The sequence below is a fragment of the Schizosaccharomyces cryophilus genome (assembly GCF_000004155.1).
Source record: "Schizosaccharomyces cryophilus OY26 unplaced genomic scaffold supercont4.2, whole genome shotgun sequence".
In the NCBI taxonomy this organism is placed as follows: Eukaryota; Fungi; Ascomycota; class Schizosaccharomycetes; order Schizosaccharomycetales; family Schizosaccharomycetaceae; genus Schizosaccharomyces; species Schizosaccharomyces cryophilus.
The window spans coordinates 1,749,733-1,770,562 of record NW_013185625.1 but is presented as its reverse complement, the minus strand read 5'-3'; the positions used below and the strand labels follow the sequence as shown (position 1 = coordinate 1,770,562).

The 20,830-nt window shown below is 36.6% G+C and overlaps 12 protein-coding genes and 1 non-coding gene across 13 annotated transcripts; 5 read left to right on the top strand and 8 right to left on the bottom strand.

The window, feature by feature from the left end:
* Window positions 1-24: 24 nt before the first annotated feature.
* On the bottom strand, window positions 25-1,026 carry SPOG_04749 (glutaredoxin Grx2). Its single transcript, XM_013167440.1, has 4 exons — window positions 666-1,026; window positions 548-568; window positions 428-496; window positions 25-362 (listed from the first exon to the last, which is right to left on the bottom strand). Exons 1-4 carry the CDS (start codon window positions 817-819, stop codon window positions 283-285), a joined length of 324 nt encoding a protein of 107 aa, XP_013022894.1. The 5' UTR covers window positions 820-1,026; the 3' UTR covers window positions 25-282.
* Window positions 1,027-1,077: 51 nt separating this feature from the next.
* On the bottom strand, window positions 1,078-2,244 carry SPOG_04748 (NatA N-acetyltransferase complex catalytic subunit Ard1). The gene is made up of 5 exons (XM_013167439.1): window positions 2,062-2,244; window positions 1,784-1,978; window positions 1,421-1,523; window positions 1,321-1,377; window positions 1,078-1,219 (listed from the first exon to the last, which is right to left on the bottom strand). Exons 1-5 carry the CDS (start codon window positions 2,150-2,152, stop codon window positions 1,138-1,140), a joined length of 528 nt encoding a protein of 175 aa, XP_013022893.1. The 5' UTR covers window positions 2,153-2,244; the 3' UTR covers window positions 1,078-1,137.
* Window positions 2,245-2,632: 388 nt separating this feature from the next.
* Window positions 2,633-3,347, top strand: SPOG_04747 (meiotic cohesin complex associated protein Moa1). The gene has a single exon (XM_013167438.1). It carries the CDS (start codon window positions 2,653-2,655, stop codon window positions 3,199-3,201), a length of 549 nt encoding a protein of 182 aa, XP_013022892.1. The 5' UTR covers window positions 2,633-2,652; the 3' UTR covers window positions 3,202-3,347.
* A 7-nt stretch (window positions 3,348-3,354) lies between these two features.
* SPOG_04746 (retromer complex subunit Vps29) lies at window positions 3,355-4,329 on the bottom strand. Its single transcript, XM_013167437.1, has 2 exons — window positions 4,178-4,329; window positions 3,355-4,100 (listed from the first exon to the last, which is right to left on the bottom strand). The coding sequence occupies exons 1-2, from the start codon at window positions 4,238-4,240 to the stop codon at window positions 3,600-3,602; spliced, it is 564 nt and encodes a 187-aa protein (XP_013022891.1). The 5' UTR covers window positions 4,241-4,329; the 3' UTR covers window positions 3,355-3,599.
* On the top strand, window positions 3,444-5,947 carry SPOG_04745 (ethanolamine-phosphate cytidylyltransferase). The gene is made up of 2 exons (XM_013167436.1): window positions 3,444-4,636; window positions 4,695-5,947. Exons 1-2 carry the CDS (start codon window positions 4,573-4,575, stop codon window positions 5,726-5,728), a joined length of 1,098 nt encoding a protein of 365 aa, XP_013022890.1. The 5' UTR covers window positions 3,444-4,572; the 3' UTR covers window positions 5,729-5,947.
* On the bottom strand, window positions 4,551-7,904 carry SPOG_04744 (thymidylate synthase). Its single transcript, XM_013167435.1, has 2 exons — window positions 5,072-7,904; window positions 4,551-5,031 (listed from the first exon to the last, which is right to left on the bottom strand). The coding sequence occupies exon 1, from the start codon at window positions 7,775-7,777 to the stop codon at window positions 5,873-5,875; it is 1,905 nt and encodes a 634-aa protein (XP_013022889.1). The 5' UTR covers window positions 7,778-7,904; the 3' UTR covers window positions 4,551-5,031; window positions 5,072-5,872.
* Window positions 7,905-8,031: 127 nt separating this feature from the next.
* Window positions 8,032-8,698, bottom strand: SPOG_04743 (60S ribosomal protein L36/L42). The gene is made up of 2 exons (XM_013167434.1): window positions 8,388-8,698; window positions 8,032-8,256 (listed from the first exon to the last, which is right to left on the bottom strand). Exons 1-2 carry the CDS (start codon window positions 8,685-8,687, stop codon window positions 8,236-8,238), a joined length of 321 nt encoding a protein of 106 aa, XP_013022888.1. The 5' UTR covers window positions 8,688-8,698; the 3' UTR covers window positions 8,032-8,235.
* Window positions 8,699-9,234: 536 nt separating this feature from the next.
* Window positions 9,235-10,067, top strand: SPOG_04742 (DUF1761 family protein). The gene is made up of 2 exons (XM_013167433.1): window positions 9,235-9,502; window positions 9,579-10,067. Exons 1-2 carry the CDS (start codon window positions 9,378-9,380, stop codon window positions 9,910-9,912), a joined length of 459 nt encoding a protein of 152 aa, XP_013022887.1. The 5' UTR covers window positions 9,235-9,377; the 3' UTR covers window positions 9,913-10,067.
* Window positions 10,068-10,132: 65 nt separating this feature from the next.
* On the bottom strand, window positions 10,133-13,726 carry SPOG_04741 (actin interacting protein 3 Bud6; the record flags this gene model as incomplete). The annotated part of the gene is made up of 1 exon (XM_013167432.1): window positions 10,133-13,726. The coding sequence occupies one exon, from the start codon at window positions 13,724-13,726 to the stop codon at window positions 10,133-10,135; it is 3,594 nt and encodes a 1,197-aa protein (XP_013022886.1).
* Window positions 13,727-13,996: 270 nt separating this feature from the next.
* SPOG_04740 (shugoshin Sgo2) lies at window positions 13,997-16,486 on the bottom strand. The gene is made up of 5 exons (XM_013167431.1): window positions 16,203-16,486; window positions 16,126-16,165; window positions 15,843-16,075; window positions 15,731-15,798; window positions 13,997-15,686 (listed from the first exon to the last, which is right to left on the bottom strand). Exons 1-5 carry the CDS (start codon window positions 16,237-16,239, stop codon window positions 14,265-14,267), a joined length of 1,800 nt encoding a protein of 599 aa, XP_013022885.1. The 5' UTR covers window positions 16,240-16,486; the 3' UTR covers window positions 13,997-14,264.
* Window positions 16,414-19,282, bottom strand: SPOG_04739 (SCY1 protein kinase Ppk3). Its single transcript, XM_013167430.1, has 12 exons — window positions 18,928-19,282; window positions 18,732-18,872; window positions 18,578-18,679; window positions 18,388-18,522; window positions 18,276-18,346; window positions 18,128-18,236; window positions 17,893-18,074; window positions 17,760-17,845; window positions 17,437-17,720; window positions 17,262-17,390; window positions 17,052-17,224; window positions 16,414-16,999 (listed from the first exon to the last, which is right to left on the bottom strand). Exons 1-12 carry the CDS (start codon window positions 19,051-19,053, stop codon window positions 16,627-16,629), a joined length of 1,911 nt encoding a protein of 636 aa, XP_013022884.1. The 5' UTR covers window positions 19,054-19,282; the 3' UTR covers window positions 16,414-16,626.
* A 207-nt stretch (window positions 19,283-19,489) lies between these two features.
* SPOG_16205 lies at window positions 19,490-19,572 on the top strand. Its single transcript has one exon. It is a non-coding gene; the product is annotated as a tRNA-Val (tRNA).
* Window positions 19,573-19,963: 391 nt separating this feature from the next.
* On the top strand, window positions 19,964-20,795 carry SPOG_04738 (TRAPP complex subunit 2-like protein). The gene is made up of 2 exons (XM_013167429.1): window positions 19,964-20,428; window positions 20,492-20,795. The coding sequence occupies exons 1-2, from the start codon at window positions 20,123-20,125 to the stop codon at window positions 20,630-20,632; spliced, it is 447 nt and encodes a 148-aa protein (XP_013022883.1). The 5' UTR covers window positions 19,964-20,122; the 3' UTR covers window positions 20,633-20,795.
* Window positions 20,796-20,830: the final 35 nt, after the last annotated feature.

Genomic DNA, 20,830 nt, shown 5'->3' with positions numbered 1-20,830 from the left:
TATATATATATATATATTTGTATAGATTAGTTAAAGGCGAAACTTGGCTTACTATTTCATGTGTATAAAGTTTTATAAAGTAAGAAGTTAAGATTGGTAACTAGACCATAAATAAAGCTGACAAGACACAAAGACTGATCTCCAGTAGGGCTCACATTGCCTAAAACATGGATTAAATTCGTGGAATAGGGATATAATGATGATACATGATGAAACAAATAAGGAATCTTCTAAATAAAGGCACAACTTCTCTGTATTCTTCATGATTAAGGCTACACAGGATTAATCAGAGGCTTGTTGTAATTTAGCAAGCATCGTCGATAACTTTCCATTATTACGAAGCCTTGTAAGGTCTGAGTTTCCTGATTTTAGTTAGCATCCACAATAAGTACACTAGATTGAAGTAGCACAAAAATTCTAGACATACCCCCAATAAATTCATTCTTGAAGAAGATGCTTGGGACAGTTCCTTGGCTCGTCTTTTCCATAAGATATGCTAATGAAAGGTAAGACTAGGAAAATATAAAAGTCACTCATGTTAGAATACCTTGAACTTCGGATCCAGAATCTAAACCGTATTAATATACAACGAACCGTTTTGCAAGATACATTTGAAGATGTTCATTCTACTCACTAAAGGAAATTCCTTTAATGATCATACATACCTAATAAGTCTAATTCATAAGATTTGAAAGGAGCAGTATAGTCAGTTAAGGTTTTTTTTGCCGCTGAACAGTAGGGACAGTAAGATTTGCTAAAGACGGTAATCGGATTGCTTGCAATCGCTTTTTCTACAAATAATTTTGCTATAGAGCTCATAATTATAGATTCTACTTTTATGAGTAAGGGTTGGGCGAATAGATATAGGTTTCCGTGCAGAATACAGAGGATGATGAAGAGTTTCGTGTCGTTAAGCAGATACAATGCATTCTGATAATGAACGAGAATTAACTTACTATATTTACAATTCTGCAGCGATAAATAAGAAGATGCTTACAAGTTACTAGGTTAATGAGAAAAAAAAAAGCAACAAGAAGGAGGAAAAGATAATGATCAAGAAAAGGAAAACTTAACGTTGTCACCTCTTTATGTTATGAAAGATGTCAAGACACGGTAGTATATATTTTATTTTCTTTTCTAATGGACAGCTAAAGACTGGAGCTTGTTAGAAAGCTCAATATTTTGATCATTTTCCACAGAAGGAAGGCCCAAGTCTTTGCTACAAAAGTGTTAGCATATGTTAGTTTTGACAAAGACAAGAGTTTTCTTTTAAATTAGAAGCGGCCAATTCATCCACTCTTTTTTTAAAACTGTACTTACTGCATTGCGTAGGCGTCTTCTCCATCCGCATAGTATTTACTCTCGATCCCTTGAACACTAAAGAAAATGTTAATAGGATACCCAGAATTTTTTAGCATACTCAAATTTCAAACTGTCACGGTACAAATGAAGAGCAGCACGATTGCTCTTTCTCACATGAAGACTCATGTACCTAGCACCATATACCTCAACCATAGCTCTTTCTGAAAACGTTAGTGGGGTCAAGATAGTAAAAAAATGCAACCATATAAAGAAGGTATCAGAGGCTGTAGCTTTGATGTAAATTGCCCAATTTGCCTTGGTATTGGAGAAGGACCTCTCTCTACCGAAAGAAAATCTCGTCTAATCAAAGCGAAAGAGGCTCAAATAGATTTTTTTCCAACTACCATTTCTTTTATTTTTGCTTATGAAATATAAGCTTAAAGCGCTCTGATTTCTTCAACATATAGAAAACTGAACTTACGACTCTGAACCATCAATCGTTTCGCAAGACCCAACTGTCTATAAGAGCGCATAACGGATAAGCTAGTGACATGTCCATGAGGAATTCCATCTTTGGGTTCTTCCTCCATTTTGGCTAATACATAGCCAACGATTCTGCCTTTTGGATTTGTAGCAACATAAGAAAGCATAGGCCAAGATATAGCATGATAAAGATCTATAATGGAAGTTAATGTTTAGATTATCAACGTAACTGGAGTTATTTTCCAGGAAATAGTCAAACTTGAGATTGTTCCTTACAATATTTCAATTGATAGTTTTCCGGCAAATTATTAAGATTGCAATGTTGCATTCCCACCAAATCTTCAACGCGAGCAGGACGAATATCCATTTTTATCAAAAAACTTGGTGCTAGTATCCACAAACGTGTTTTCTTATATTTTGGTGGTTGACTTTTGGTCGTCTGGTGTATCTCAGAATGGGTAATACCACATAACTTATGGAAGAGCTTTTATCCGCACTTCTATCTTTCTTTCTTTTTATTCAAGTATTTACTACATGCTTTGAAATCAAAGGGTAAAAAAGAATTTAGTAAAATCTAACACTCTAGGAGTTGACAAGTATCGCTTATAAGCCATTCAATTTTAGGTAACCTCCTAGGAAACAAACTCCTGGGAACTAGCTTCAAAGAACGACCTTAACGATATTGAATTCCAAACTCTCCAGAAATGTTCATTGAGACAACTCAAAGTTTGTTTATCAATGAAATGCAGTGCCATCCAGTAAACGGATAGCGTAATATTCGTAAACTCCTTATTAAACAAAAGAGTACTTTCTCAACTATAGATGTATGTACGTTTAGAATCCAACACCGAACACGAAGATACATAAATGGACTGGATGAATAAAAACAACCAGCTTTACATTTCTCTGGATGCTTTTAAAAGGGTAAAGGTAAACAATAAATATGGAAAACAACGATCTAAGTATCCACAAGAAGTGAAAAAAAGACAGCCACTTCAAGATAAAACGAATCAAACAGCACCAATACATCAAAACAAAGGTTATCCAAACATTCTACCGGATGAATTTTCATATATCAAAACTCCAAAACGTAAAGGATCAGCAAGGTCATTCCAGGACAAGAGTTTTGTAGATTTAGCACCGCTGGATCCAGATTTGTTAAGAAGCTTTCGACCTCTAGCAACGTCGACGCCCAAGAAAAAGGTTAAAACGAAGCCAGAGCAAGCAAGGAATTTAAAAGATCAGGAAGAAAGTGAATTTGACGAGTTAGCAGAGTGGTTTCAATCAGCTTCTAATTTTGAACTCGACCTTTCTGAACCTTCTAGCCAGAAACAATCAAACTTAAATTGTCAAGAAGTCATCTTAAACAAATTTGCTCCTTTTGAAACAGAAACAGATGAAATTATTTTGTTTTAAACTTTACATCTATGCACATTGCAGCTTATGGGCAAGAAAACTTAATGTATTCTGCAGGAGGAAAACATTGTGTTGGTGTGTTTTCCTAAAGAAAATATCGAGTTGCTTTGATGCAAGCAACTCCAAATGAAAATTACAAGGACAAGGATATTTAAGGTAATCAAATTAGGTTTTTATTATAACATTCCTTTAGTGTCATGATAAATCTTGAGCGAAGATTCTCGACTCGCAGTAGGCCCATACATTATTTAAATTCAAATTACACAAGCTAGTTGTAGGCGTATATCGGTCATTGCAAGCAAACGAAAGAAGAAAAGTAATCATTCGTATTCCTATGAAATGAAATAAGTCCGCGAAATTACGTTGAAAGCCTAGTTATAACTAATGATGAATTAAACTTATTCTGGCTTTCTGTACTGCATTTTTTCCACTCGAACTTCTCCATCGAAAATTCGGTAAACGTATAAAATAAGAACAGCCCCCTGAACATCCATTAATACGAAACTGGGTGTTATTTTGGTATCATCGTTAGCAGCCGATACGGTCGGTGCTCCTGTTGCGGAACCAGGATTCACAAAGAAGCAATTATCCAATTCAAAGGCAGAAAACTTATGCGTATTTCCATAAAGAACAATATCAGCATCCATTTCTCTAGCTAGTATACTTAAAGCTTCAGGACTGTCCTGAGGGACAATTAGGTGCCCGCTTGTGTATGCTACTTTGAAAGAGCCCAATATCAACTTTCCAGCTATCGGCGATTTGTTTTCTATGTCATAAGCTCCTCTTACTAGTTTTAAATCTGCGCATACATGCTTTAAATAGTCATATATAGATGGACTCGTCAGGTTTCCCAAACATATAATTTGATTGATTTTTCCAGGAACCAAAAGCTGCCGAAACTGTCAAAGTTAGTCAATTATGCTTCAACCTAGAAGAGCTGAATTGATTCGTTCAATTCACCTAATATCATGCATACCTTTTCAGATAATTTTGGTGATCGATTAGGAATATGAAAATCACCAATTACTAGCACAAGCATTCTATACTATTATTCCTTTATCAAACTTTCAATTCTTCGCGAATTAAAAAACTCCTCCCTTTTGTGGTGGTTGTGTACTAGTCACGTTTAACTATAATAGCTATCAACGAAACTCCATTCGGTCTTTTGATCTTTTTCAAATCCAATCTTTTCAGAGGATTTAGTAAATGCTAAATTTTGTCTTTAAAAGAATACAAGTTAATCCATAACCTTCCTGTGTGGGTTGTTTCCAAACAAATAAATAAACAACAGTCATTGTTACTGAGCATACCATTTTCCTAATATCTTTGGAAAACTGAACCTTACAAGTCTGTATATCAATTGCACTTTTTATGACAGGAACATTTCATAATAGCAGATTATGGCTAGATGGCTGTTTAGATTTCTTCCATTATGGTAATACTATTTTCATATGCTTTGACAAAAGGAAAATGTACTGATATGTGAATGATAGGACACAGTAATGCTATTTTACAAGCTAAGCAGTTAGGCGACCAACTAGTTGTAGGTGTTCACTCTGATGAAGAGATTACACTTCATAAAGGGCCTCCTGTGCAAAACTTAAGTGAAAGATGTCTAGCAGCAATTACTTGCAAATGGGTAAATGAAGTCGTTCCTTACGCCCCGTATGTATTTGACCTTGCGTGGATGAGGAAATACGACTGCCAATTCGTGGTACACGGTGATGATATCTCTACTGACGCTGAAGGAAATGATTGTTATCGTCATGCAAAGGCTGCTAATCAATACCTTGAAGTTAAGCGTACCCAGGGTGTCAGTACTACAGAACTCTTAGACAGATTATTAAACTCGCTGCCATTATCAACTTACACCATTTCTCCATCGAATATAAGGACTTATGAACCGTTATTAAAAAGGTTTGCTTCTGCTCCTAACGGAACAGATCCCTACACTAATATATTTATACAATCCTCCAATGGTCCTGAAGAATTAGTCTCTGGAATATTTTCCGATAAGGTAAAGTTGAGAAAGTCCGCAATCTACCTAGACGGCGACTGGAGTTTGTTCACTGGGACACATATGACGGCTTTAAAGGCTTGTGCAGAGGCATTTCCTGATTTACCGATAGTCGTTGGAGTATTTTCCGATGATAAGTGCTCTGAAAAGCCAGTATTGAATCTTTTAGAAAGGACGCTTAACCTTTTGCAGTGTAAATATGTTTCGGCTGTAATTATTGATCCTCCTTCTGCAAGAAGCTTTGATACATTGAAATACTTGAAAGCGAAATTTGATGGTCTCATTGACAACTTTTCGTATCCTAAATTCTCTGTAAAGGAACAAGCTACATTTCAAGTGACTCTTAACAGGAAACCAACTGATAGCTTTCAAATACTGGACAAGCAAGGATCTGACACAATTAAACAGCGAATTGTGTCAAGAAAACATGAGTATGAAGAACGTCAACGCAGGAAACTTAACAAAAATGGAACAGAAAATACCACTATTCGCGCATGCGTCGCTAGTTGATTATTAACTATAATTATTCTACCTTCTACAAATTGTCAACTAAATGTTGCATTAAGCATCATCACTTCCTCAACATTTATGGAAGCATCATTAAAATAACCCAAATTAGACAAGTGTGATAAACATCAAAAGAAAGCATAGGTATTATACACTCATTTTCATCTTTATGGGGCCCCAAGGTTCGTATCCTTCAATAATAAAATCTTCTATACTAAATTGATCAATTTCTCCAATGTCAGTTGCACCACGTCTAAATGATAACGTAGGGAAAGACTTTGGAGTGCGAGCCAATTGGGTCTGGAGTGCCTCAAAATGATCATTGTAAATATGGCAATCTCCCATGACATGAATAAATTCAGCAGCTTCATAGCCACACATATAAGCAACCATATGGGTAAGGATAGAATAAGATGCAATATTGAAGGGAACTCCAAGACCCATATCAGCTGAGCGTTGATACATCATGCAAGATAACTCCAGCTTCCCACCAGGCTTACTTGGTTCATTCACATAAAACTGGCAAAAGATATGGCATGGGGGTAAAGCCATCTCAGGAATTGCTAGAGGATTCCAGGCTGATAAGATTATACGACGATCATAGGGGTTTGTTTTCAATGTATGAATTACTTGTGCAAGCTGATCGACACCCTTACCCCTGTAATCGGCATCGCAACCGACATAATCAGCACCAAAGTGCCTCCATTGAAACCCATAAACTGGTCCTAAGTCACCGGTTCTAAGGTGATTCAAGCCTCGCTGGTCAAGGAATTCCCTACTTCCATTACCATCCCAGATATGAATACCTTTTTCGGTCAAGTGGTTTGCATCAGTATCACCAGATATGAACCACAAGAGCTCTTCTAAAACACCACGTAAAAAGACACGTTTAGTAGTCAGTAAAGGAAGAGTCTGATTGCGCAATGAAAAGCGCAACTGAGGAGGGGCAAATACAGAATGAGTACCAGTGCCGGTGCGATCAGGGCGAGACCTTCCGTACTGCATAATATAACGAATCAAATCTAAATATTGATTTTCTTCATGACTGGGTTTCGAAGGAACTCGAATGGAGGACAAGCCAGATTGAAGAGGGGGCTGAGATTGAGCAAGCTGACCCGAATGTATGCTTGGAGCAACAAATTTCGCAGACGCTTTCTTGGCTGAAGAAGGCTGAGAAGTGGGAGGTTCTATAATGGACGAAGAGTTACTAGAAGGCAAAGGAGAAGCTTTCGGAGTAACGTCAACGTAAGAAGGCGGATTGTTGTTCTCTTCATTGCTTTCACTATCTTGTTCTTTAGAGTCTTGTTCATCATCTTCGTTGGATTCTTCATTTTCTGTACCGCTGGACTCATCTTCATCCTGATTCTCAATATTTTTCACGGCATTCGGCAACACTTTCTTATGTTCAAGATGCAAGTGTTCCGCTACTTTAGCTACAATGTTTCGCCATTCAGCCATGCCACCCATTCCAATGTCTCCACAAGCAAGGACTTTTTCAATAGGCAAAATGATTTCTGTATTTTTGTAAATACGGCCAATTGTTTCCATATGTTCTTGGGTTATAGGGTTGGTCCACATCATCGTGTTCATAGCGGGGGCAAGCAGCATTGGTTTATGAAGCGCCCAAGCTCGTACCAAAGAAGTTAGAAGATTATCACAAATACCATTAGCAATTTTAGCCATGGAATTTGCGCTCAAAGGAGCAATCAACAACAAATGAGCCCAGCGGCGTAATTCTATATGCGTGATAGGACTATCCAAACCGTTCCAGCAAGTCCAGTCATCAACGTTCGTATACACCTTGACTCCAAGAGACGTGAGGGCTTCGGTTTCCACAAAATTGCGAGCTGGGTCTGTCAAAATAACTTGCACATCGACGCTATCGTAAGTTAAGAGCGCCTTAACGATCATAATCAATTTTATAGCTGCCACCGATCCTGTAGCTGCAACTAGGACATGATGCTTCGAATCCGTAAGTTGATGCTCCTTTTCCATAATCATAGGATTCTTGACAGCTCGCGTTGCAAACCTTGCATGTAAGGGTTGAGACATGCTGAAAATGAACCCAATCTTAGTAAAAAGAAAGAACCTTTATATTATAAATGACCTAAAACTGTCTTGGTGAAGAAAAGGATGTTTCCCTAAACAAGTTGTTTTAGCGACTTCTTTAACACTCGCGTGAACGATTGCGCAGCATACACTAGCCTTCGGTATATATAAATAGAATTTGAATGTGGCAAACTACAAAGTACAAAAAAACATTTAGTCAGACTATAAAGCATAGAATTTTGAAAAACATAGTATTATCGACTGTTTGATATTCTAAACATATTCATCTTAATATATCTGTTTGGACTGTACAGATCACTACAACGAACAGCTGAAAAAAAAATTACATAGTGGAAACATACATAAGTAGAGCAATAACCCCTTCTAATCGCTACAAAACAAATCAACAGCATACAAATCTTAACCGCAAAAGATAACAAATCCATTTATTGCTAATAAGCTTAGAATTGGATAGCAGCACCCTAAAGTATGTTAGTACAAGTTTACCAGACATTTCCATTGAGGCCTTGAGCAGTATTTCATATGTTCGCAATATCAAAAATGGTGAAATAAATTGTGTTGCTCGCACAGCTCTCGCTTTTGTATTACATACCTTGGTCTTCTTCTCACCACCAAGCTCAAAGTGCTTGCAACGCTTCAAGCAGATTTGGTTCTTGTATTTGCAAGCAACACATTCTAAACGAAGGACAACCTTCTTGGTAACCTTGGCCTTTCTGTGGAAGACGGGCTTTGTTTGACCACCGAAACCACTTTGCTTGCGGTCGTAACGACGCTTACCTTGAGCAACCTTAGAGTCGGGACCCTTCTTGTATTGAGTAACTCTGTGCAAGGTATGCTTGTGGCAGTTCTTACCAGGACAGTAGGTCTTACGAGTCTTGGGAATGTTCACCATTTTTTCTTGTTTAGGGTTGCTGGTTGGCGGTGATTAAGAGCTTGACACTCAAAAGTTTCGACTCAAATTGAGTGTTATGCCTATGTGACTGTTTTTATACACTTTAGGGTAGGTTCATTTCTGGACTTCATTGAACTTCTCATTAAGATATTTACCGTACACAATCGTACTGCGTTCTACTTGACAAAATCATAGTAAAGTAAAATGATACTATGAATCAGTTTTACTGAAGTTAGTTACACCAAGTATAAAAGATTTCATTCCTGTATTATGGATGCACTGCTTCTATATATCCTGGTAAAGCACTTATTTATCAATGTTGAAAGTCAAATATTCAGTAATCCCAACATACTAGGTTTGTCCATGAGGTAAGGAAGTGGGTCCTTCTGTTAACTGTGAACACGGTTGATATAATTTACCTTACTAAAGCCTCTTCATATGCAATGTTTGAAATGATGTAAGTATAGAAAGGCAATCCAATGAATCATTGACCACTTCCGTATACATTTCTTTTGCCAGATTTTACGTCAAGGTGACGACTTTAGCTGTTTTTATAAGTTGTTCATAAAAAGCAGAAAAGATTACTCTTCTTCATACCGATTGTCCTTGAAATATTAGTTATTCAATTTGAAAGCTACCATTGACTTCAACCACCGTTAACGAAAATAACATACTCCTTGTTTTTTCATTATGTCTTTAGTATATAGCCTTGTGCCTTATGTTCGTCCTAGTGCAATTGTCTTAGGTGTTGCCTTTGACCATGCTGCTTCCTTTATGGTTTATGGACCTTTAATGGGCGACCTTTGGAAGAAAGCGTAAGTTAAGACCTTTGCTTTTCGGGCAATAGACGCTCTTATAGGCATGCAATACTAACTTTGTTTTTCTAATTAGAATGTCCCCTACTCCTCAACATGTCCATTCTGCTCCTTGCAGTCCCATCAAAAAGGCAACTATAACCTATTCGAGTAATCTCATAAGCGCATGCGTTCAGACTTATTCCATTGCTGCACTCTTGCAATTAACTGGAACCGTAAGTATGAAAGGTGCTTTTTATGTAGGCCTTTATGTCTTTGGAGCATCAGGATTGCCTGATATGGTTGACTACATATTTACGGAAAAGCGAGGATGTTCCTACACATTGGTAAAAACAATTTCTTCGTTTGTGAAAACTGTCGGCATGAGCGTTGTCTTGTTAGGCTATGGTATCCGCCAAAACCGAGCTTAACGAAATTTTAGTACTTTGTTTTCCATCTTTTCTAAAATTTAACTTTAAGGAACGTACAAATCAGTTAGTAATGACTAAATGAATTTATGAACCTCGTATATTATAAGTATTGTATTTTGTTCCTAATTTATCCATCTCTTTGATATTTGCAAAAATAAATTATAGAGGCCAAAACTTCTTGCCAACTTGTCTTTAAAGAACATCCCTTTTAACATTAAATTTATGTTAACGAATTATTCTCATCTTCAGCATCCTGAAACGCTTCGTAGTCGTCTGTCGAAAGGGTATCGTTTCTGCGATGATGTCCAACCCTGGCAATATCTTCCTTCTCGTTCAACGTACCTTTCTCTTCAGCGTTATTGGGATTAGAAAGAGTTGTAGTCGCTGGTAAAACAACATCACTTCTATTTTCTACGTTTTCCGGTAATTCACTTGAGACTCCATCGTGCTCATTATCTATTTGAGAAGGATCATTTTCCTTCTCGTTTAATACATCTACCTCTTCAGCGTTATTGGGACCAGAAAGAGTTGTGGTCGGCGGTAAAACAACACCAGCACTGTTTTCTGTATTATCTTGTAACCCATTTGAGACATAATTATACGCCGTGTTTATTTGAGAAGGATCTAGAATACCCAAGTGAACATCAGTAGGTGAGTTTTCATCCTTTCCTCTTCGCTTCTCTTCTTCTGTGGAGGTAATAGAAATCTTCTCCGTATTGTTAAAGGCGTCCTTCCATAAAATTTTCCGATTTTGCTCATCTTGTACTGAGCGACGGCGTTCAACTTCTTCAACACCACCAATATTTCGTAAATTATCATCTTTAATAAACTCTTTTAGTTCTTTTGCGAACTCATCTTCATGAAATAGAACTTTCTTTCGTTGGAAGGCTTCAAAACGTTCAATAGCCTGAAGTCTGACATCGCTATCAGGCCTCAACTTTAAAACATCCATGTGAATCTTTTCACGAATTTCTTTCATGTCTCCTGCAGAGGGCTTCACGGCTAAAGGCTTGCTTTTTATAGAAGACTTTGCTTGAAGCTCGGCGATGGCAGAAACATTTGATAAAACAGTCGTAATCGAGTCTAAATCTTTGTTCAAATCGGTTATAAGGTTCGTATGATTATCCAAAAACTCTTGCTCTTGCACAATGGCATTCAACTCTTTTTCCCATTGCTTTTTCCATGTCGGTGTTACTTCTTCTATTGCTTTTTGCAATTCATGAATACTACTTTCAATGGATTCCTTTTCCTTAACCAAATAAGAAATTTGATCCAAACCAGGGCGGACTTTTCGAAGCAAAACGTCAGACCTCAAGAGCTCAATTTGATCATTAATGTCATCGAACCTTTCAACTAATGATTTAGCAACAGCTTCAATGGTATCTTTGCTTTTCAAGATATATCCACGGTCAAATCCAAATCCAGAGGCCTTCTCATTAATTATACCCATCTGTTTTCTAAATTCATTCAGTTGTAACGGAATTTTCGTGAAAGATGCAGCAAACACTTGCTTTAAAGAAGCTAAATCTAATTGCATGTTTTTTACTTGTTGATAATTCGTAGCATTTGTCACTACTTTATCACTTTTAGCGGTTTTGGAAGCAGAGGAAGACTGGATTGTTGCATTTGTAATATGCTCACTGCCTAACTTCCTTTCTATAACATTCAGCCGTTGAAGTATTTCCTCAAATATAGAAGAATTATTTATTCCATCGTCTTTTGAAAAGATTTCATAAGGCCGAGTGGCTTCGCCTACAGCTTCAACATTGTCAACCGGTGATTCTTCTGGGACTTTTAATTGTTTCTGAGCAATAATTAATGATTTAAACTTCATGTCTGAGTAGTCTTCTAATAAATAATTCACTTTAGTATCGTAGTCTTCAATGTAAAATTCAAAGGGGACATCTTCGAATTCATTCTCAAATTTAGACTGAAAAAGGGCTTGTAATTTCTCCTGGGTATCAACTGCAAAAGGAGAAATCGCTTTACGGGTCCTGTTGTTTAGTTTTAAGAAATAAACGAAATTCCTGTGAGCTTGTTCAAACTCTCCCTTAACTTCCCCTTTCTTATCCCAAGGTTCATCCTTGACGTTAGCAAAATTCTGAACCTCCTTTGGCGTTTGCGAGTTATCGTCTGCAAGTTCAACAATGCCAGATGGGGACGGCCGTTCATCACCAGAAGTGTAATCACTATCGTGCTTTTCTTCATTATTGGATGTTGTTTCGTCCTTATCCTTTGGCAATAGTGTACTATTGTTTCTAACCAAACGATCCAGTTCTTCAAGTGAATCGTTTTTTTTGCTTTGATACATTTCATTGATTGATATTTCAGCGTTTAACCCAGAAGAAATGGATTCTTTTGTCTCAGCGTCTCCTATTTTAAGCTGATCCTCAGTTTCTTTATTTTCTCGAACCCGAGTTGATTCTCTATTCGGTTCAAAATTACTCTTCTCAGATACTCGTTTACTTTGTTGTAAATCGTGTAAATCTCTGTCGCTCTCTTTCTCGACTTTGTTGTATTCCTCAAAAGATTCCACTTCTTGTGAAGGCCTTCTTATTTCCTGCGAATTTTCAAATCTCGATCCTAAACTTGTAGATGCTTCATTCGGAATTGGGGAAGTGAATGAACGGCCTCTCGGTAATAATACAGGAGTACCAGAAGGTAAAAAGTTGGGAGAAGCAGTTTTACCGGAAGAAAAAGACCTCGTTGCAGAAGAGGTTGTCATAGATCTTTGAGGGGATCGTTGATCCTTTTTCGGCGAAATGGGGGTATTTAGATTATTCATTTCATAAGAGTTATAATTACGTTGACTAGGGTAAGAAGGAGAAAAAGATTGCCTATCTAATTTCATTGAATTAGACCGGGAAGACCCTCTGTTAAGGTTTCGACCTTTATTGAGATCGTTCCAACCAGTTTCTTCAAAAAAAGGGCCTAAGGTTACAGAACGAGGTTCTATTGTTGGGTTACTGACTGAAGAATTCGGGGGCTTGTAGTCTGCTACTTGCGAGTCGTTCAATAAATCACGCACAGATTCAACCGTTACCTCGTTTTTCTGAATAGTATCATTTAATCCTTGTTGAGTATTTTTATTCATCTTAGAAAAGCGTTTACTAGCTCGTCGTTCAAGAGAGGATGATTGCTTAAGAGCGTCTAAAGCATGAGGCGTATCAGAAAAAGCTAGAGGGTTTAGAGAGCTTTTTTCAGAATTTAAGCTTTTATTAATGAAATTATACTCATTAATTTCTCTCCTTTGAGTATTTTCTTCCGTCGACTCTCGACTTGCCTGGGACTCCTTTCGAGGTCTCAAATATCGTGATTTATATAGAGACTGCTTATATTTTAAGCTTTTGAGAAGATGTATGATAATCTCTCGGACATGTGGAAGATGAGCTTGAAGGGAATCCGTTGAAGGATTTTCAGCTAGTGTTTCTTCAAGAATAGAACGTAATTCAAGGGGAAAATCATCCAGGTCTAAACTTTCTATTCCCACTTCTTTAAAAATTTTTATAGTAATGTTGAATTCTGCAACAAGACGGACATAAATAGATGAGACATCGTCGGCTCCTGCAAGCCCTTTGCTCCACCTTGTTAAGCTTTCTAACAACTGTTTTGTAATCACCAGTAGTTTTGTAACGGAGGCTTCAATTGAGTTAGCTATTGGCATGAACTTATCGCCAGAATAGTTTCTAGCAGAGATTATTGATGGTGTCCTTTGTGAACTGGTAACTGAAGGATGACGTTGCGGCGCTGAGCTTCTGGAATTCGCTCTCTGTCTTGAAGAAGATAATTCTTGGTCATTGTTTTGAAAAGACATCTTAGAATTACATGAAAAGTCAAGCCTTAAGCCAAAACGATGAATAAATATTTATACGCATAAGATAAAAACAAAATATTAAGAAAATAAAATGGATGCACTGAAGAATATAGATTTTGCTATAATCTGGAGATGGTTGCGGTCCCACTCTGATAAGCTGTCGTGAAAGAGAACTTAAGGGTATAAACGAAAATCAAGCTTCAAATTCGTCAATACTTATCAAAATGAAGAGCTAATATAGCAAAATTCTATCTTAAACTTTTAAAAGTATACAGGCGTTAATGAGAATTAATAAAAGTACATTGGCAAAACTAACTTCATTATGAACGAAAGGTAGCTGAAGCAAATCCAGAATCAGGTACAAATAAGTACAAAAGCATAAAAGTATGTACATATATATATATATATTTAAAAACCCAGGAAACCGTGTACAATTACACATTACCGTTCGCTAATCAATATAGACAAATCATAAAGTTGGGTATTAAAGGGTATGAATATAACTTTTTGAAATAAATAAGAGAAAAGACAGCTGACCTTAGCTATCTGAATTCTCAGCTACGGGTTCTGCTGTTCTGGCACGTCTTTGCTTTCGTGGTTTGGCATGGTCAGTAGGCAAATTAAAATCTCTTCTCATTTTTGTGCGAAGCCCTGGAAGGGCATAATTGACACGCTTTTTCTCTCGTCTACTCCTTCCATCATTTAATTCCTCAGAAGCGGAGCGACTTGGCTGCTCAGGGCTATCGGGAGACACCGTTTTATTTGTACTTCCTGGAGGCCTGCCTCTCTTCGATTTTTTTACCGGTGGTTCTTCTTTTTTTTCCTTCTCTATAATGTTGTCATCTGCGGCGTGCGTTTCGAAAAATCTCAAATTGGTAACGGTGGACAGTAATTGGAGGTTATTATACGCAGATTCTTCATTTTGCGTTAGATTTAATGTTTCCTTTGTGGAACCTCTATCAGGTGGTGCACGGTTGTTCAGAATGCCCTGAAGCCAAAGCGGGTTAGAAGCTGTTGAGTCGTTCCTACTATTTCCAACTTCACCGTGTCGAGGAGGCTCACTTGAATATCTATCATTCGGTACCCTTAAGGCACTTAACGGCTCATCGCTATCTGAAGTATCTGAAGCAGCAGATATCCTTGATAATGAGTTTTTCCTCTTTTCCGGTAAGATGTGTGAATCCAGATGAGTACTTAATCTATGAGATTCTTGTACATTCATGTCGATAGTACCTGGATTCTGCCCCGATGTAGGAATTGGTTGAAAAGCTAAAGTCCCAGGGTTTTGCATGATCTCAGAATCAGCAGGATAGCCTGATGCCGTATCAGGTTCTTTTGAAGGCAATTGTTGAGGCTCTATAGTAAGGCTAAACGGATTTGACAAAGGAATATTTGGATTTTCATGACCGGTGTGATATGAATCATTACTTACTCCAACTTCCTGGGAACTCTTGGATTTTGAATTTTGAGGCAATTGCGTCTCAACAGAAGCTTCATTAGCTGTATTGCGGGAAGAAGAAGCTGAGAGGTGTCGTTCATTATTAACAGGGACAGTATTGGAATTTAACACATTAAAATTATCCGAACTTTTGGAATTTAAAACGGGTGGCTGGTTGTGCAATTCATTACGGACATTGCTTCCATTTGTTTCAAAAGATTCCGGGGCGTCGGGAGTTATTTCGGCTGAATATTTGACATTCGAGGAAACGTTATTTTCTTCTCTGGACTCGTTAGATGATCTAATGATTTCGGAAGGATGACTCCTAGTTTTTTCTTCAGAATTTTCTTGCTTTTCGTTTCCTTGATGCTTATCAGTGAGTGAACTTAATGATTTTTTTGGAGCGTTGGTCGAAGGCTCGCTTTGATGCCCATCACCATTTAATAGACAGCTTAAGTTTTTTATTGTTGCATCCTCATTTGCCTCTTTTAATATATCCTCAGTTTCTTTAACAAAGGTTTCCTAGTAAAATGGTTAAAATGGGTAAACAAAAGTTATAACCTTACCTCATCCAGATCTTCTTGGTCCGTTTCATACTCTCTTGACATTTGAGATTCCGAAGTTCGAAACAAGTCTATTTGACATTAACAACTGAAAAATGGATAACAGCTATCTTACCTTGCGCATCTTGGCGATATTGACTTAATGATTTTAGAAATGACTCAGCTCCACCTTGGCATTCTGACAAAATAGAATTAAGCCCCTCTTGTAATCTTTCGTTTTTAATTTGTTGGGACTCTAATTGTTCTTCTAAATTTATTGCGACTGATCGAAGGTCTATGTTTTCTGACAATAACCTTTCATTTTCCAATTGAAGTTCTTTTATACGAGCCGATTGGGCTTTGCTTATTCTAGATTATATGTTAATTAAAAATTGATTAGTATAATGAACAAAACTTACCGTATTATTTCCTTGTATTGACGAAGCTGTTTCTTCTTAGCTAGCAATGTTAGCAGGCGTTATTTCAATTCACGTACATTCTTCCAAAGTCAAAGAGGGAGATGCTGTTGACATGTTCTTTTGTTTTTCTCATTTAATTCCATCTACTATTAAATTTTAGTCCAAAGTATAAATGCGAAGTGCTGTGTGCTTGTCAGTTGGTGTTGAGGTACAAGCAGTTGACGCTACCATTCAGACCGTCCAAGTTGAAAGTTCGCGTGTTCTTAAGAAAAACGGAAATATATGATAAATAAAAGATTGAAAAAGTTACAGTTAATATTGAAATAGCATATTCCTTATTATAGAAGAAAGTAATAAGTTCTCGACTTCGAGGTAAACTCATCGGTTATTCTACTTTACAGATAGATTGCATTCTTTATTTCTCAACATAGTGTACCATACTTTAATTTTTCAAATGAGCTCTTTGTAAAACATAATGAAAACAGAAGAAAGTGATCAGCATTATAATCCCCAATTTTCAACCTCATTGCTTAATTCTTCTTCGTTATCATCCCATTCTTGCATCCACTCCTCATCAAGTTGATCTTCGGTTTCAACATCAAATGCAGCAGCATCAGATCTTTCATGGGCTAAAATATTATTTGCTAACTTTCCTTTGGTCTCTTCATCGTTGTTTGAACCTTGAACATTAGAAGATCCTATAGAACGGTTTGCGCTGCTTTCTTTTGGTCGGGGTGTGGATGACGGACGGAAGAAGATGTTAAGAAAAGAATTGCTAGATACTTCAATTGGTTTGTCTTCTTCACCTTTGTTAAAGTCTTTGATTCGATTAAGAAATTTTTGAGTAACCTCCTCGGATGAAATGCGTAAAGATCTAAAGCAAGGTTAGTAAACAAGAAGTTTTTAAAGATTTTTGGGTCTCATACTCATTATCGTCAATTAATAGAGGCACCACGCACGGAAGGAATTTAGTAGCCAGTTCTTTTGTTGAAAAATAGCCAGCCGTGGCTAGCATAACATCCAAAGCGGCTTTTCGGGCATCAGCAATAGGATCCCTAAGTGATTTAGACAATGCAGCTACTAGAACACGTATTCGGACCTAATTGAGTTAGAAATGTCACGCATTAAACGCTTACATGTTGGTCCAAGTATTCTGAAATCTTCCCAAGACAAATAATCGAGTTAATTCTAATGGAGGGTTGAGGATCATTCTGTAGTAAAGCAAGCGTCCGCAGTAGGTCGTTATTTAACGCTTTTTTAGAAATCTACCATAATGGTTAGAAAAATACATCATATAATTTCGTGGCTTACTTTCGGTGCGATTGCGGAATAAAGCAAGATTGCCGAAAATTTTAGTTTTGAGTCATTAAATTTGACAAAATTGCAATATAACAGAAAAGCGTCATCACTTGTTAAGGTTGGAGGCAGAATATCATTATGCTTATACAACTCGTTCACCAGTAAGCACCGTACTCTGTTATTCGTAGTCTTTAGACAAGATAAGAGAGGGATTCCAAAATCCTTTTCAAAGTCCTTATTATCATTTGTAACAGATGCTATAGAAAATAAAATTTCCGAAGCATCAGTAGATGTATCTGCTGTTTTAGCTACCTGTAAAAGTAAAGTTAACATACCTGACTTAAGGGCTAAAAATATGACAGGCAATATTCTTTTTTGAACATAATTGGAAGACAAGAAAGACAAATAGGTTTTAAGCAATCTGTAAAAATGATAAGCAAACAATACTTAGACAAGCAAAACACATACTCAAAAAGCTTTTGACAATCACCCGGATTTTGGATTTGCAACTTGTTAATCATATCGACCATGACGATAAAATTGGATCGAAAAAATCCACCAGGTCTTTCACCAAGCCGTAAAAATTCAGATATACCGATCTGTTGTTTTGGCTCTGGCGAGATCAATTTTTTTAATGAGTTGTGCAGATTCTATATTAGTTAGATAAGACTCTTTATACGTAAAGAATAAACCGAATGCTTACAGCAGGTATGTTTTCTCTTTGGCTAAAGTCGACGGCTTTAGTATAAGTCGGATTAAAAACTTGGTAGACCAAATAAGTAAACTCGATACGGTCTACTTGTGAAAAGTCCCTATGCACAAGTTAATGCCGAATTAATATATAGCCTTACCGATGCAAAACAAGATCCCTCACAATGGAAGAGGCTAATGAGGTAAAGGGATTTAGTGCTTGAAAGTTTTTCTACATTTAGTTAGTATTTCCAATAAAAGTTTCAAACATACTTTGAAGGTGTCAGGATTGGAGCTAGTCAAAAAGAAGTCACCCAAAACCCATTCAAAAGTCTCACTCAAATAAATAGAAGACAATTGGACATTTCCGTGAATGCAATTCTGTTCCTCAAGGAAAGACAGTGCAGACTGTGAATGAAGGTTAACATGATTAAATCCAGCGATGTATTCTTCATCAACGTACAGCCATTCTCCATAAGCCACATATTTTCTGATAATTATTAAGCGAGCTCAACTGATTTGACAATGGTTGGACAACCTCGGTAGCTATGTAAAGTGTAGTAGACTAAGCAAAAAAAGTAGATTAGCAACCAAGTTCTCCCATCAGTAAAACATACATCTTTGTGGGTTCCCAATATTTTAATTATACAAGGATGTCGTATACCTTTGAGTTGATCAGCAGATTGTTCAGCAAGCCTTGTCAACTCGGGACGAGCTGCTATTGGAATTGAAAAGATACTGCACGTCTGACCTGTTTGCTATATATCGTTTGTAAGCATAGATATCATACTTATTATCTTTCAGCAAGCTTACCTTTATTTTTCCGTTATGCAGAGTCCACACCGATTCAGACGCCAATGGTACCTTTTGATCCAAATCATAAGGAAACAGAAAATTCGCCTTTGAAATGAGTGATGCAGCAGACTTAAAGAATTCCATTGATTAAAAGTAAAGCCTTACAAAGATTGAAGAATAAAAAGCCTAAGAAGTCTATGACTATGTGAAATTTAGGTTTTCAAAGAAAAGCAATTTGAACAAAGGTAAACGAAGTAGGCTCACAAATATATGATTTTCTATACAAATCCTCAAATAGAAAATTAGGCAGCTTCCAAGAGCTGAAGAGGTAGTGCTCTAAATACCTCACTCGCAAAGTATTGTGAAGGTGTTCGCCAGTGTGAATGCACAAAAAATCAACTCATAGAAAGCTAGAGAGCCTACTGGTTTTCACTCATACCCTTTTTAGTTTAAAAGTATTTTACTTTTAGGAAATATAGAGCAATTCTTGTGAGATCGCTTGTCAAAAATTTTGTTTACATCAATTAGTGATTGCTCTCTTTATGATATATATATAAACTAATGCAATATACGTATAACAGGCCGTGTGGTTTAGATGGTTATAATTTCTGCTTAACATTTGATGTTCGCAGACGGTCCCAAGTTCGAGTCTTGGCACGGTCATCTATTTTTATATCCCATGCTCTCATTGTAAGCATGAAGGCTGCAAAGAACAAGTTTTTTAGATCGTTTTTGTTTTGTAAATTTATACTGTTCGAGATATTAAAAAGAACAGTATGTTTAATAATGACTCTAATCATATTGTCTTTTTACATAAAGTAATATGCTTCTAAAAACGCGTTTAGTATTGCAAAAAGTATCTAGTAATATGTTTATTATGAAATGCTATATCATATATATATGCTTTTAGCTGCCTTCATTGTCAACAATTCAACAAAAGCAATAATGAATGGGTATTATTTTTTACTTTTTTATGAATCTCTCACGGTTTTACGTACTATTATTTACTTAGTAATTTTTCATTCTGTACAAGTACATCCTTCCATGCCTTAATCAAACATCAATACTGGATGGTTAGACTACTCAATTTTTAGAAAAAGTAAAAATACGAATTTGATTTTTTATAAAATATATAGAACAAACCAGTTTTCGTGTTCATTAAATTGTTTGCTTGACGTACCTAACCATTTTGTACACTTCTGTCCTTTCACAAATGGTTAAGCCAAGGCTAGTTTTCTTGGCTATCGCAGGACCAAAAAATGAACAATTGTACCTAGAAGTTTTTGATTCTGTTGAAGATTCTTCATTATCAAAGTATCAATATTTGAGCGAACTAAGTTTGGATGTTATTCAAGATTTAATTCATGATTCAGAAAGGACTTCTAATGATTGCTTCTTAGGACTATTGGGCGTGGAAGAGGATATAAGTACCTACGCATTTTGTAGTAACACAAATGTAAAATTCATCTTGGCAGTCCGTTCATCTGATTTGGTAGTTCGTGAATCAGAAATCCGACAGGTAAGAATAAGCCAACGTACAATGTTTCTCTATAAAATCTGTGTATTAATGCGATTGACTTAGCTATTGCGAAGAATTTATACTATCCATACTCATGCTGTGTGTAATCCATTCTCGCTAGAGCTAACTCCTGACACTCTGAAGCATTCCCTTTATTTTAATGAGACCCTACGGCAGCTAAATTCTGATTGGAGTAATCAATAAGTGTTTACGTGAAACATCGTGCTGAAGCTATTCATATATTCAATTGTGTTTATTCCAGTTCAGGACGCAGTTTAGATTAACAAGAATCACTTTTCTTTCATAAACTATATGTACATCTATCCATTTCGTGTTTATAGCCTAACTTAAATATCGCATAACTTTACCTTTTTATGTATTAAGTGATATGATACTAATATT

What these genes read in the sequence shown, in the direction of transcription:
- SPOG_04748 (XM_013167439.1), bottom strand. Translation starts at nt 2,152, where the DNA reads ATGGATATTCGTCCTGCTCGCGTTGAAGATTTGGTGGGAATGCAACAT. An exon ending in CGTGACAGTTTGAAATTTGA is followed by an intron (nt 1,378 to 1,420) that starts GTATGCTAAAAA and finishes CATTTTCTTTAG; the next exon opens with TGTTCAAGGGATCGAGAGTA. An exon ending in GAAGACGCCTACGCAATGCA is followed by an intron (nt 1,220 to 1,320) that starts GTAAGTACAGTT and finishes ACACTTTTGTAG; the next exon opens with CAAAGACTTGGGCCTTCCTT.
- SPOG_04744 (XM_013167435.1), bottom strand. Translation starts at nt 7,777, where the DNA reads ATGTCTCAACCCTTACATGCAAGGTTTGCAACGCGAGCTGTCAAGAAT.
- SPOG_04739 (XM_013167430.1), bottom strand. Translation starts at nt 19,053, where the DNA reads ATGGAATTCTTTAAGTCTGCTGCATCACTCATTTCAAAGGCGAATTTT. An exon ending in TATTGGGAACCCACAAAGAT is followed by an intron (nt 18,680 to 18,731) that starts GTATGTTTTACT and finishes TTTTTTGCTTAG; the next exon opens with TCTACTACACTTTACATAGC. An exon ending in CAGAATACTTGGACCAACAT is followed by an intron (nt 17,225 to 17,261) that starts GTAAGCGTTTAA and finishes TAACTCAATTAG; the next exon opens with GTCCGAATACGTGTTCTAGT.
- SPOG_04740 (XM_013167431.1), bottom strand. Translation starts at nt 16,239, where the DNA reads ATGTCAACAGCATCTCCCTCTTTGACTTTGGAAGAAT. An exon ending in CAATACAAGGAAATAATACG is followed by an intron (nt 16,076 to 16,125) that starts GTAAGTTTTGTT and finishes CATATAATCTAG; the next exon opens with AATAAGCAAAGCCCAATCGG. An exon ending in ACCAAGAAGATCTGGATGAG is followed by an intron (nt 15,687 to 15,730) that starts GTAAGGTTATAA and finishes CCATTTTACTAG; the next exon opens with GAAACCTTTGTTAAAGAAAC.
- SPOG_04743 (XM_013167434.1), bottom strand. Translation starts at nt 8,687, where the DNA reads ATGGTGAACATTCCCAAGACTCGTAAGACCTACTGTCCTGGTAAGAAC. An exon ending in GTGGTGAGAAGAAGACCAAG is followed by an intron (nt 8,257 to 8,387) that starts GTATGTAATACA and finishes AACATACTTTAG; the next exon opens with GGTGCTGCTATCCAATTCTA.
- SPOG_04738 (XM_013167429.1), top strand. Translation starts at nt 20,123, where the DNA reads ATGGTTAAGCCAAGGCTAGTTTTCTTGGCTATCGCAGGACCAAAAAAT. An exon ending in GTGAATCAGAAATCCGACAG is followed by an intron (nt 20,429 to 20,491) that starts GTAAGAATAAGC and finishes CGATTGACTTAG; the next exon opens with CTATTGCGAAGAATTTATAC.
- SPOG_04742 (XM_013167433.1), top strand. Translation starts at nt 9,378, where the DNA reads ATGTCTTTAGTATATAGCCTTGTGCCTTATGTTCGTCCTAGTGCAATT. An exon ending in GGCGACCTTTGGAAGAAAGC is followed by an intron (nt 9,503 to 9,578) that starts GTAAGTTAAGAC and finishes TTTTCTAATTAG; the next exon opens with AATGTCCCCTACTCCTCAAC.
- SPOG_04749 (XM_013167440.1), bottom strand. Translation starts at nt 819, where the DNA reads ATGAGCTCTATAGCAAAATTATTTGTAGAAAAAGCGATTGCAAGCAAT. An exon ending in TTATGAATTAGACTTATTAG is followed by an intron (nt 569 to 665) that starts GTATGTATGATC and finishes AATACGGTTTAG; the next exon opens with ATTCTGGATCCGAAGTTCAA. An exon ending in CAAGAATGAATTTATTGGGG is followed by an intron (nt 363 to 427) that starts GTATGTCTAGAA and finishes AACTAAAATCAG; the next exon opens with GAAACTCAGACCTTACAAGG.
- SPOG_04746 (XM_013167437.1), bottom strand. Translation starts at nt 4,240, where the DNA reads ATGCTTGTGCTAGTAATTGGTGATTTTCATATTCCTAATCGATCACCA. An exon ending in CACCAAAATTATCTGAAAAG is followed by an intron (nt 4,101 to 4,177) that starts GTATGCATGATA and finishes TAACTTTGACAG; the next exon opens with TTTCGGCAGCTTTTGGTTCC.
- SPOG_04747 (XM_013167438.1), top strand. Translation starts at nt 2,653, where the DNA reads ATGGACTGGATGAATAAAAACAACCAGCTTTACATTTCTCTGGATGCT.
- SPOG_04745 (XM_013167436.1), top strand. Translation starts at nt 4,573, where the DNA reads ATGACAGGAACATTTCATAATAGCAGATTATGGCTAGATGGCTGTTTA. An exon ending in TTTAGATTTCTTCCATTATG is followed by an intron (nt 4,637 to 4,694) that starts GTAATACTATTT and finishes TGTGAATGATAG; the next exon opens with GACACAGTAATGCTATTTTA.